At 41.1% G+C, this 14,232-nt stretch overlaps 1 protein-coding gene across 1 annotated transcript in view; it reads right to left on the bottom strand.

The window, feature by feature from the left end:
- Galphao (G protein alpha o subunit) overlaps positions 1–13,409 on the bottom strand; it is a 239,364-nt gene extending 225,955 nt beyond the window's left edge. Inside the window, exon 1 of the mRNA XM_071588259.1 lies at positions 11,759–13,409. Coding sequence (XP_071444360.1) covers positions 11,759–11,876 — 118 coding nt within the window. The 5' untranslated portion in view covers positions 11,877–13,409. The remainder of the gene's footprint in view (positions 1–11,758) is intronic.
- Between the last annotated feature and the right edge of the window lie 823 nt (positions 13,410–14,232).

Below are 14,232 nucleotides of genomic sequence, written 5' to 3' on the forward strand. Positions count from 1 at the left end.
GATAAATGCCAAAGAGCTTGCACATTCTTAATCAACAACCTCTATCTCAAGACAAAATTTGCGGGCCAAATCCAGTATGAAAACTGTAGTCCGCATTTGATTAATAAATTAATGCCGATCTTTCAAGGTTTTCTCACTTTACCCTCGAAAGTTTCAAGAATATTATATAAGCATAAGCTCCTCATATTGAGTATCCTCAATAGTTTTTGTGACTATAAGTGTACTAACCATGATGGTATATTAAAATGAAACTGCCAAATCGCCATTATTATTTAACAATTGTGACAATTCATTCAAGCATGCAACAAATGAACAGAGCATGACACATTCAGGGATCGCGGGAATATTCATAAGAGTACATTTACGCATGAGAGTTAGGGATAACAAACAGTATGGTTTCTGAAACAATTGGTAGCAAATACTCAGTAGACAATTCTAAATCGCTCATTTTACCTCATCAGTATCCACGATGCCGAGGAGCCTATTAACTGATCACGCCCAAACTAATACTCACTGAATATGCCCATGCTCATAATAGACGATCAAAGTGAACGATGAAACGATGAGGTACCAAAAACGGTCTAACGGAACTATCCAACAGACACCGCGCTAAATCAGCTGGTCAAATTAATGTGGGTTATGGGCGAACAAGAAAGGAATTTTAATCGCTTGACCTCATGTGATAAAGAAATGGCATTTGATTCATATATAGTATTTTTTGAAAATAAAACCGGAGCAAATAGCAGTGATTTGAAATTATCGAAACGATCACCGCGCTCACAAAAAACGCGAATACGCACTACACTTTTTACACGATTACCGCATATTCCACACAACTTCTCGGATCGCGGTTTCATACTGCGGTCTTGAAAATTTGGGCAGAATGAAGCATGAATAAACAATGCATACTAGAAGAAAACTGAAGAACCGTCTGGCCCTCAAGAAAATAAATATGGTATTGACAAGTCCCCACATCAACCCTCGAGCGCCGGTTTTGGCGAGATTGGACGGGGGCAGGGTGGATGGGGGATGGAGGGAGTGGACGTAAACGACACGATAGTGAGGACTTGGCGGAGGACAGCAGGGGCCGAGGGCTTGCGAGTAAGATTGGAGGTGGAGGAGTGTGTTGACGGTGTAATACGTCTGGGACGAGTCCAGGCGGGGGGGGGGGAAGTGAGAGGGTTGAGGAGGAGGGCGGGGGGAAGAAAGCGTTGGGGATGGAGGGGCGAAGAGGTAAGAGGGCAGCGGTGCAAAAGAGGGATATCGAAGGGGGAGCCGTGTTGGCCAAGAGAGACCGGAAAGGGAGAGAGGGGGTTAGGGAGAGGCAGGCGGGGAGGAGGGGCGGCGAGTGCGACAGAGGGGATTTGAGGGCACCAGAGAGAGAAAGAGGGGATGGGGGAGGTAGGAGTACATACTGCTTACGAATTGGGGTGAAGAAAGGTGAATGGATGGGAGGGTTGCACCCACAACCCGGGGCCGGGAGGCGTTAAAACATTTACTGCCTCGAACGCGGTTTACGCGGCGGCATTATTCGCTGTCGCCGTAGACAATTACGTGCATCAACAACGACACTCGTTACAGACGGAATCAAGGATGGGGACAATGAAAAACGAGTCACTCTCCCGTTCTCTTTCCGTTTTTTTCTGCTTGCACTCCTCGCGGTTTGTGCCGCAACGGGGCGGAGCAGACGCTTGCTCCTTCCACAGGGTCGAAAACACTTACTTGCTTAGACAAATTCCTCATGATGTCTCCCTGGCGTGGGGCCAAACGAATGATAAAACTCTTGCTATCCCCTTCTAACGGAAAAAGAAACTCCCAATCTATCGTAAAAGTTCTTGTGCGAATAAAAGTAGCTATTCCTCGAAAGGTAATATAAAAATGAACCCGAAGACTTTTTATGAAAGTTCATTGCGGTATTCATTTTATTATTTATTTATTTATTAGGGTGGTCTAAAAGGAAACAAATACCTCCAAAATTTGCCACTTGTACCAATCATCACCCTTGAAACATAATACAGTAACATAATAAAGAGATGGAATGGAAACTTTTCAACAATAGTTGGTTCAGGAAACGTTCCCGAAGGTAGAAATGGCTTTTATTTTCTGTCACATTTAACTAGTCCACATTGACGACACAGTTGGGACAGTCTTGTCCAGGTAGTGTGCTGCAACACGACTAAATGGTATGTGTCCAAATAATTCACTCTCACACTAGAGCTGTTAATTAGCTTTTACTTACTCTTCGAGGAAGCTGCGACAATTGGTGTGCACAGAAATGTGATAAGTTTGCAATTATAAAAATCATTTAGTTTAGGCAAGTGATTTTGGCCCTGTGAAATTGTCTCATTCATGTGCATGCCAGCGGGCGATTCCGTTGAAGTGACCGTTACGCCATTTCTCTCAATCCCCTGGTCCGAATACCCTAAGGATTCTGATGGGGCACCCATAGCCTTGATATCATGTTTCCCAGGGGCCGAAACCAAATTAGCGCTTTGGGCATGGTCATTTTTCCTACGACCTTTCGGTTAGCAGACGGTCGAGCTATCTACCTAATCAAACCTGACGCACCGGAAGTTGTTATTCTTAAATCCTTACAAATTACAACTTTTAATATTGTTTTTGTAGCTAACTGTAAATTTGATAAGACGGTTAAGTGGAAAAGGTTGGAAATAAAAAACCAGGACCTAAACGAAAAAGCAATAAAAATTGGAAAATCCAACTGTAGAACATAGCGAATTATTTCTCTTCCATGTTACTATAACCAAATAATAAGCAGCGCATTCCGTTATTCTCATGAACTAATGTGTTTATTCACAGAAACTTGCCATTTTTAAAAGTTAAGTTTCATCGCACACCTCGGATAAGATATAAACAGCACTGGGGAGCTTGAGCGGTGAAGTCATAAAGTAGCTAAGGATACATATTTCTTCATTGCCGCGCGCCAATGTTTAATTTCGAACGAAAGAAAAACATTTAAGTGGATCAACGACCATCGGAGAAACAAACTCACTATCAGTATTTTTGTTTCCCTTGTGAAAGAAAACAAAGTTATTGCTCCTGTTGATATTGTTCGTGGATCTTATTTATAAAGTTAAGTGTTCTACCCCCGTCAGACCTCCTAAACAATTCCACGTATTATCAAACACAGCTTAACGAGACATATAAAATAAAATGCCCACTCTCGGGTGAGCTTGGAAGTGGTTAAATATAAACAAATGACACAGTTTCAGGCGTAACATGGTGGAAATCCTTCATGATGAAAGAAGATACTTTGCTTTTCCACGCAAAATTTTATTTATTACGACCTAGGTTTCATTACAGCGTAACATCTTCAGGTTCACCTGAAGATGCTACGCTGTAACGAAACCTAGGTCGTAATAAATAAATTTTTAAGTGAAAAAGCAAAGCGTCTTCTCTCATCAAATATTAACAAGCCTAATTTCTATGTTCATCTCAGATCAGTCCTTATTCATTATTAAAAAATTCAGCCTCTCGGAATTGAAAACCACAGGTTTCATAAATAGTGGTGAGAAATAATCCGACGTCTTTTAGAACTGACAGCATAAACGAAGAATACCCATTAAGGGTTAATATAACATTCTTTAAAAGCCTACTTATTGCGTTAAAATGACAATTAACGGCGCACAACAGACCACCGATGAAGGGAAGAATCCTGGACACAGGAAAAATTTAGGCGAAGAAATATATACCCAAGTGGGCAAGGAAACAAGAACATCATTCGTGAGTAAACATTATTGAGGAATCGGTTTCTTTCTTTGGACCCTATCATGAAGGGATTCCATTTAGTAAAACCTGAAATAGTATCCCTTATTTCAAAGTAACAATTGAAAATGACAGAAAATGGAGAGATTGGGGTGGTAAGTGAAAAATGAGGAAGACCATCCTGCAATCCACAGTCGCACGCACACGCAAGTAAGGCTGTGTCGTTGGGAAGGCTGGACTCCCGATAAACTAACTACGATCTGAAGTGAATGACAGAAGTAATTATAGTAAGTTACAAAGGGAGGCACCCTGCTGTCTTGGTCTATTACAACACCCAGGTGGTTTGAGGATCGTGGATAGAAGAACTACTGGGAGTTAAGGAGAAGTCAACAAGTTACAACCTTCCATCCGATAGGCCTACGCAGAAGTCGGAATCCTCTAACCCAAAATCTGCCACCACCGGGATTTGAACTCGGACCCTGGACAAGAGAAGCCAGTATACTTGCACTGCCATCATCATCTAATGGACAATGACAAGAAGGCAGACGATTTTGTAGGAATCGAAAGAGTAACGTGTGTTTGAGGAAGGCCCACCACACTGGAAGTCGATTTCGTAATTTGAAGATAGTGGGATAACTCAGACAAGATAAGAATCAGGGAAATAAGAAAGGAAGGACGGGAGGAAGTCCGGCATCGTCATTAGTCTAATCTTACTGAAAGGCGCCAGTTGAGCGTTTCATCTGGCTGTTGATACAAATCTTAAAGCGAACACTGTTTGAAGTCCATTGGGAATCTAAAATAGAACTAACAGTCAACTTGGGAAATCAAGCCTTGGGAATGGGAATCTATTGCATGGTTTCAGATCACGGAAATTTCAATTCGAACTTTTTGAACGCTTGACTGCAAAACCATCAAGATGCAATTGAAAGGGCAATAATTGGACTAAACACAATAAATCCTCCGAGATAAGAAGGAAATAACACTTCTTAAATCTACTACACAGCATTAATTCCACACCCTGTGTTTGTATGCTGCAACGAATTGCATCGCACTAAAACTTATTGAGTGACATTACAAAGTGCTATATTTTTTAATCATGAAGCAGTTCCAGGAAAACGGCTTGGAAACCATTTCCAATTAAAAGGAAGAAAGTGGAAAATTAAGGGGTGGGTGCACTTATGAATATGCGAAACATACGGCCTGACACCGCTGAAGAGTTCACGAACAATTTAGACGGTCGAAGTGTACAGTGACTATCTCAATTTTTCGGTAAAGTGATTGATGCTGACACAACCAAAGGATTAAATGACTGAGAATATCAGTCCATTCTTAAAGGTAAGAGAGGAAAAACTCCTCCGAGTTTTACATTTTAACTACATCAGCCTCATGAATTTGCCCGCGGGCGAGAAGGGACTTTGCGAAAGTTAGTGAGCCCATTCCGTGAACTAGTGTCGCACTCATATTCGACCGATATACAATTTGGAGGCAACGCCTTCAACATGGAGTTGTTTTTTCAAAATATGAAGATAATTGCCCTCCGCGTTAATATGAAGGTAATTGCAAGTCGCGTCAGTGAGTTTTGTTGTTCAGAAGGAGAATTAAGTGCAATTTCGTTCCGCAACGCCTACTGGATTGAAAACTGAAATGTCTTCCTGCTAGAGTGGCAACTCCTGCAGTAAGCGTCTCAAAGTGAGACGTCTACCATTAGCGCACAAGTGGCAAACGTGAGCACTGTCACGTTAAATGGGGAGTGCCTAATTTCTAGTAGCACTTTCAAATAGGCGTTCGGAATGGTTCACATTTGAGGCCACCGCGATGCCCTCTCAACTTCAATGAAGAGTCAAGCAACGCATACGTTTTTCAGAATTTCAGTTTACGCTGGGGACAAATGAAGAAATCTATTGAGTTTCAAGCTAATGAAATTGTTTCTGTTGAAAGTGTCGAACCACCGAAATTCCATTAGGCCGGGATGCTTAATGAGATACCTATGCACCACTGGACTCGAGGTTTCCCTAACGACATCACATTTTAAGGACACTTTATCATAAGGGGCAATCGAATGTGCCACTTGCGATTGTTATTTTATTTTCAGTGATTTTGATTTTGGGCCTTTGGGAATTCACTCGCAAAGAGTTAAAAAATATTTTTGATAACCTCAGGTTTACTTGAATTAAGGAGTTGATTTGTTGTCATTAATGATAAGAGCCTACAAGAGTTTACTTCCTAAAGATAATAGATGATCACCATGGAATCAGAAACCAACAGGACAAAATCATTCATGTGATAATCATTTATCTACGGATTTCTGTTGTCGGCTCACTTAAACGACAACAATATTTTAAATACTAGAGAAAGATCGCTGCATCAAATAGCGGTCCATAAGAATTAGAACGGTGTATTCATTTTGAAAATTTCACTTTAATTGATGGATGTTAGTTTTGTAATTATTTAGGTAGCGTCTGATCTAAGAATAGCATTTCCATAGTACTTCGTGAACAAATGGACCGACTTCATCTTCAATTAAAATCCGCGACTGTAAATCATCGCTCTCAATTACATTTTAAAAATAGGAATAGCCAGGTTTTATGATTGTACACAATACTTTTTGTTAGTAGCAGAATCTATTAAACCACAACAGAAAAGAATGCATCACTTTTGAGGCCGCTGCAATGTCACAGTTGAAGGAACGGCATGGCATGGCTAGCAGATTATACGCACCACCCGAAGAATGTCGGGGAAGATGACGATGAAATTACACACTTGAAGTCTCTCAGGATGCACTCGTCCAACATGGGTGCCTACTCGAAAAAAATCTTAGGACGCTCCCAAAATGGAACCGACTTAGAAACTTCTTATACCGAATGCCGATTATCATAGGCGACCAATAATCAAAGGAGAGATATAAAAAGAATTGGGATCAATTCATAACGAAAACTAATCGATGAAGCAAACTGAAGGTGAATTTCGGAGGAAGTAATTTGTTAGAATAGTCACTGGATTTCTATTTCACCAAACACTTGCTTCATATTCGCCTAGTTCCTAGAGAATAAACGATTTACTTACTGAACTGCCTAGGTATTCCAAAACAAGAAAAAGTGAGATAACTAATGCAGAAGTAACACGTTTAAAAGGGGAAATTTTTGATGAATCATTTAAATAATAATGAAAGATAGACGATCTTTACTCAAAAGATTAGAAAATATAACTGAAACACAGAAACGCACAAATCCTATTATTTTCAGTTAAATTAAAATTCCTGAAAAACAAAGTAAAAAGTGATTCAATTTGAAGAAGTTAGATCTGACCGCCTTTTTGCATATACGATTTGAACAATGCTTCTCTGACAACAACCCACCAGAACCACCAGGTCTTCCAAAACATACCCACCTCCCTCGCACTGTCACCGGAATTCCAGCTCTGAGATACCTCTTAGCCGACCTTGGTGAGTTATTTCCAATATTCTTCCATCCCTACTGACTTATTATCACGACACCATTTGTAAGAGAAATATCTCCTAATGATTAATGAAGAGAGATTATAGGGGACCTGGTGCTCATATCGATACCGGTGTCTTGAATCAGTTGCTCTTATAAATCGATATTTGATCTATCACGATAGTGGGTTCTTCTATCTCGGTCTTCAGCCTACTCAAAGCCACTATTCACCCAGTGAAACTTCAAGGGTGTAAATTTAATACATATATAAAAATATTTATCGAAATAAAATGGGTACGAGCATAATAACTTACGCATTTTTACCTCGGAAATGTGGAGATCGTATAACCTTACCTCGCCACAGATTTGGCCGTCAAGTGGTCCAATGGCCTGGGTTCTGGCCTATTGTTGAATATCGCACAACCCTAATCTGTAAACCCCTAGAGGTAAATGTACGAAAACTACAAATCCATGCCATTTAAAAACATAAAGACACACATCACTATCTTACCCTTAATTTTGTCTTGGTTTATTTGGACATACAGTTTTTGTGTTTCCGCTATCGGGCTCATTTATTTTAAGCTTTTGGCACTTAATGGCGGTTGTAGGAGGAAAATAGTTGAAAGAAAATACATTTTTTTAAGAAAAATTTCATTAGTTAACTACTTGTACAACAACAAAAATCGATGAATGACTTTATCTAATGAGTCGACATATTGTTTAAAATTTACTTAGTAAACAATTTATTTCAGGCAAAAACCTCCTCTGAATGGCTTGTGACACAATTTCCTCTTCCATATCAATCGCGAGCCTTCTTCCCTATTATCTGGACTGACGAAGTCTTCAGACAAGGGTAGTGAATTACTAATAAATGTGGAATAATATTCTCCTTCTTATAAAACTTCTTCTTTATAGTTTATTTTTGTCAAAAAAGGAAAATTAAAGCAATAATAAAAAAGTGTAATTCGCATTTATCGCGACTAAATGGCCATAAAGGAAGATGAAAATCAGAATTGTGGTAGCATAGAAAGCAGCACTGTAACCTTACAGCCGCAATTTATCTCAGGATAACTTATTATCCTTCATATTTTAGGGAATAACACCAAATTTGAATGAATAAACCTCGATTATTATCAGATCATTGAATTCCCTCATTATTCATTCAACACCCTCAAAAAAATGGATGATATTTTAAATATTTCAGAAATCCTCAGGGAACTGATTTATCACTTTCCCCATAAGCCATCCACGACATTTCACTGAGGTATATCGTGTACCCAATAAAATTCCCTCAGAATTCGTACCTCATTCAATCTTCAATTTGAAAATGTAGCGACAAGAAGACCAAGGAAAAGCAACGTATTCTTAAATAACGCCGTATTTACGAACTTATATGTTATTAGATGATATAATTTTTACGAAAGAACAGGTATATTCGTAAAATATGACCAGCAGTAATACACGTAGACTGCACATTGCCTGAGATGGTCGATCTCAGTTTACAGTGCAATTTTTCAACTTTCCCATTTTATATAGATAAAAGACTTACTTGATAATAGTGCCATGTTTGTGAACATTATGGATCCAATTAACATTAGAATAAAAATAAACAGAAAACTAAGGTAACGTATAACCAATCGAAAGGCAAGGAAAATAATAAAATAAATATCACATGAAAGGAAATGCAAATTATGTTAAACGCGTCATGTAATGTTCACCTGTTGCCCCTTCAAGAACTTTTGGCATCTGTGACTTCCAAAAAACAAGACCAAAATCTTGAAAAAAATAAGCCAAATAACTACTATAAATGGTGTTCACCGAATGAACATATTAAGGAAAGCGGCTTTTGAACGCTTGATAGATTCAGCCATATTACGCCATTTGACATTTCCTAAGCCTTGCTTCGTTCCATTGAGAAAAAAGCAATGAGTTCATTCACTAGGAACATACGCGATCTCAATGGACTTTGTGCGCTCAATGAAGAGTGGCAAGTACCGACCACAGTCGACCCGCGATATTGCTAAAATGGCTGACCGAGGAAAATTACCCCGTGAATGCCTTCGTTTCTGCGTAAAAATAACTCCAATAAGTGAAAATTGAAACTGGATGAGAATATTTTCACAATTTTTTACTCAAGCAATCGACATTACAAATTCTCAGCATCATCTATTGTCACAAATTTCGATTTTCCAGTAAGTAAGATGACGATCGCATTTCCAGGCTATCTTATCCCGTGAACGACACCGAGCTCGACTGCATCAATAATCGCCAGAGTTCAATGAGTGGATTACATGCAACATGTCCAGGAGGCAACAAGACGTATTTGTCAAGTCAGAGGACTATGCAATACAGTTACAGCAAAATGCGTAATTTTGCCACGTGAAAACTGCTGCAAAGAAATTAATACCACTGCAATGCTTTGAATGAGCAGTAAATGCATTTGAATGCTACAGGTTCACATGGAGATCATGGCTCGTTATCCGCTAGAAAACATCAATGATAACGAATTCTGAACTACGATCTAGCTAACGATTTGTCAGGATGTTTCAGTGATACTTTTTTTCAAGATAAGCACAAAATTAAAAACAAATATTTCACAACAAGTTTAGAATACTGCAGAATAAAAAAAATATGCATATAAAATCTGAAGTTGTGCTTACTTTTTCCAAAATATACCTCCAAGTTTTGTTTCTAGCAGAGCTGATCTATGGGAGATGGTATCCGTCGGGGCAGTAGGGATACTTAAAGACTATGAACTGAGATTGGCATTTTTACTAATATTTTATCAATTTTAATGGCACCTGATTACGTGTCACATTGCAGTATACAGACAGAAAATGAACGAAGTACATGTTGAAAATCGTGGAATATATATTCAACAGGCATAAAATGGCATAAATGCATTATTATATATAATTTTAAAATAAAAAGCCACAATGAAAGGTGAAAGACATTTTTGACAAACGAAGTGGAAAGAGATAAGTCCAATACTGATAAAATGGTGATACTTAAGAAAATGTAAAACATTTTATGCTTAAGCCAAGAGCATATTTAATTAAAATCTGAAATTTGAAATCATTGCCCGGCTATAATTTAGGTACATTAAATAGGAAGTAGGAGCCATTGTATTTCAATATTGTATTCATATAACAGCATGTAATTGGCACACATTCTCCAAATTTACTCATAAAATAATTAATATTTCACAGACCGATTTTATTGGCCCATTTTACTATTTCTTATATCTAAATTAAAAATACTAATTCTTTAACCAATAATTCATGAACCAAAATGGCGATCGAGCGGGGCATATCACAAGCACAGAATATTGTACAGAAGGAAAAAACCGACGCGGAGATTAAGAAAAATGGTAAAAATACCAAACAGCGAGGCGTGGGTATTTAAATAATAACTTTTTAGAGGAACCATTGCATTAGAACATGTAAATACCACAGGCACAACCTGTTAACTTTCCACGGGTCAATAGTCGGTTTCCTGTGACGTCATCACCTTAGCAACTGTTGCCACGACGCCATGATGGAATGAAAACACTCGAACAGCGGAATAATATGTTAAATGCAAGGAGGGGTTAGAAGTAGAATTACTACTACACAATAATAAACTTCATCCTTCGTAAACTCAGTATCAGAATGGGATGCACCTGAAACAGCACTTGCACCATAAGACAAGTAAGAATATTTCCATTTTCTTGCTTGGTCTCAAAAGAAAAAGATTATAGCCGGGACCGCCACTTTTTACAATATTAACAATTAACAGATAAAAAAGGCTCAATCTTGGTACAGCCAACAAAAATTCAAGGAAAATAGATAACTCTGGTTTCCTTGACTTGAAGTTTACGACAACTGTCATATACTATCTAAAAATTGATTTGTTCCTCCATTTGTATGCAAATAGGTTACTTTAGTGGATGTATATGAAAATTGGAATGCCTTATGTTTGTAGTTCAGGAGTATGTACCTTTATATGATAATAATCGAATACACCATATAATCCGTTATAATATGGAATACTGTCTCGACTTACACTAATGGTACTTCATTTAAAAACTATGCAATAAATTCGTGTTTCATGAAGCAGTCATTAAACCACTGGCGGAGATCCCTGTCCGTTTTCTCGCTCTGTCTCTCTCGCATACACATGCGCTTGGCCCCGCCCAGCCGTAGAATCGAACTTGCCGCACTCGGTAGGGGGAGGGGGCGGCAGGAATAGTGGGGAGGGTGTGGGACCCGGGGTAACTTTTAATCGAAAGGAAAACCCACGATGGCGGCCAAAAGAAGGATGTAGGTAATTCTGACAAATGCACGTATGCTGTCGGAACAAATTGATTAAAGAGTGACGACAGAATTTTCACGGCGTATAATAACGAAACAGAGAAAACACAATCCCGAGATAATAATGAAGCCGCCGCTAATCTCCGTGCACCTATATGACTGCACGACAAAAGGGGGCCCAAAGAGCAGTCTCGCTGGGATCACGATGCCCGAGGTGCTCACACACAATCGCTTCGTCACGCTCACAGTAAATAACAATTCTCCCGGGGAAATCATTGGAAAACAGGCGAGATAAGGATTCACACTTACCTAATAGTAATAATTTTATGTCCTTAGCTGCTTGAATTCCGTCTTCCTTGAGGTTTTTCTCTATCTGTTTGCTTCGGGCCAGGGCGGCCCTTTCCTCCGCCGACATAGCACACCCCATATTCCCACCGTGGCACCCGCACGCCCACAAATATCTCCTAGAACAACCACCGTCTCTGCCGACACCCCTTCCGGCCACCTTTACGCACCCACCCGCCCGCCTTAGTCAGTCACCGCCAACCTCGCCCCTTCTTCCCCCTTTGCGGCCACACCGGGTGCACGGTAAGAGTAGCCGTGGCTCTCGTCTTCTCGGTCCACTCTAGCACGACGAGCGTCAAGGAATCAACAACATCCAGCCTCTTTTCCCTTCCTTCCCGGCCGGGCGATGAGGTCTGGCCCCGAGTAAGGGAGAGAGGCAAAGAACGACGGCGGAAAGGCACCAATCCACTCCCCGGGCTCCGACACACCACCACCTCCTTTTCAACTTTCCTCGGATTTCGCGCGAGTATTCCGGGGGATGAAAAAAATCCTTTCAGCGCGCGTGAAATGAGATGAAGCTAATATGGCGCGGTATGAGAGAGGACTTTTTGAGGCAGAGGGGGGAGGAACACGGCTAGGTGGGGGAGGGGACGAGAGAAGGAATATCACTAGGACCGGCGGCAGGCACTACGTATTATGAAGCCGCGCACAGTATTCACCATCCGGGGAAGGACAATTTGCGTGCGTACGAACGTAACAAAATACTCACAGCGTGTTACATAGAATTTAAAACGAGCACGATTGTCACGCTAGGACATTTAGCATGGGCGTCGACGACGATCCAGCGGGAAAAAAATGTAACTGGCGATTCTCCGGAGCTCTATCTTGGGCCGAAATTCGTAATCCGCTCGTTGATCGTGGTTTCATAAGCCCTCTTCACCTCGGGCTATGGAGGAATAGAGGTGAGCGGAATTGGATGGAGAGAGAGAGGGTGCTAGGAAGAGAGACGTAGAGAAAGAGGGTGAAGAGAGATAGGATGGAAAGAGGGGGAGAGAGAGAGAGAGGGAAGAAGCAAGAGAAGGGAGTTTGGATGCGGGAGGAAAATGGGAGTGGTTGCCACTGATCTTCCTCGCGTCGTCTTTAGGGTGGGTCCACGGTGGAAGTCGTCCTTCTCTCTCTTCTTCCCCGCTGGGTCTCCCACCTCCTAAGCAGGAGCGTTTCCCTTCAGCCTCCTTTCGATCTCACCCAGGGCGCACAGGACACAACTGACGTAATGCACTCTTTCCGAACCTCTCACCAGACCCGATGAGAACTCAACTGGGAAAGGCTGTTGTATGCTCCTTCCTCTTCCTCCTCCCGAAGAGTCCAGTTAAAAATATATATGTATAAAGGTAGTTTTGATAGCGAGCACACACGGATATTGGAGCCCGGTACGAGGAGACGCACCCTTAGTTCCCCCTACACACACACGCACGCACTCACACAAGCTCACTGGACACACTCTACGGGAACCTGATTAACGCTACCTCGACCGTGAGCTGAAAGTACTGGGTCTACGACAATCATTCACCACATCGTGACACGTTGGGTAACATTACTATTCCTCTAAGAGTTGAGCCAAACTGAAAAACATGCTCTCTTCTCCACTCTTCGGATAACCTCCAGCGCCTGCTCCCGCCGGCTGCTGGTCTCTTAGACCCACTCCCCTACTCGTCGTCCCTTACCCTCTCTCTCCAGGCCCCCGCTTCCTCCCCTTCCCATACTCAACTTTCCCCCTCCACGTACGCCGACAGCCCTCCTCTATCGCCGAACTGGAGCCTCCCGTACCCACACCCCGGAGCGCCCCCTGCCGCACGCCCTCCCCTCCAATGACTACCCACCTCCGGCCCGGCAAGCTCTGTTCACTGGATGGCGTTGGCTCTGCTCGACAGACGGGTCACGCAGCGCTGATACAGCATCCTTCCATAAGAACATCGAAAATTATCCGCCATCCAATTTCAATACCAGTCATTTTTTGAAGCTAAGTCGATGAGAACGGCAGAATATAAACCGCTCTCAACCTCTTCGATCTACAGTCATTTCCAACTTTCTTTAATCATTTAGTGTCATTTTACGACTGTAGCCTCGCCAGGTTGAATGCAAGGGAAAAATAAACACAATATTTTTTAAATTCATCAGTAATGAGTTCTAGTTCAGAACTTTTTCTTCATTCCAAGCAAAATAAATAACTTTCATGCACACTTTCAGTGAATATTTGAAAACAGCTTAGGCAAATCCTTATTTAATTCAGCAGAGCATCGAAAGAAATAATTTCAATCAAAAAATTTTCATTCCTGATCAGGACCCCGCCTCGTTACAATAGCTACGAATCTGGTTGACGTCATTCGGGAATTGCAGAAGCGTGTTGTGCTGCCATCTGTAGAGATACGGTCGAATCATCTAATCCTCCACGGCAATCCTACTCCTGCAATATGGCAATGTTCAAATGCAGTTTAACG

This window comes from Hetaerina americana, unplaced genomic scaffold, assembly GCF_022747635.1.
Source record: "Hetaerina americana unplaced genomic scaffold, ioHetAmer1.1.p SCAF_3, whole genome shotgun sequence".
Lineage (NCBI taxonomy): Eukaryota > Metazoa > Arthropoda > Insecta > Odonata > Calopterygidae > Hetaerina > Hetaerina americana.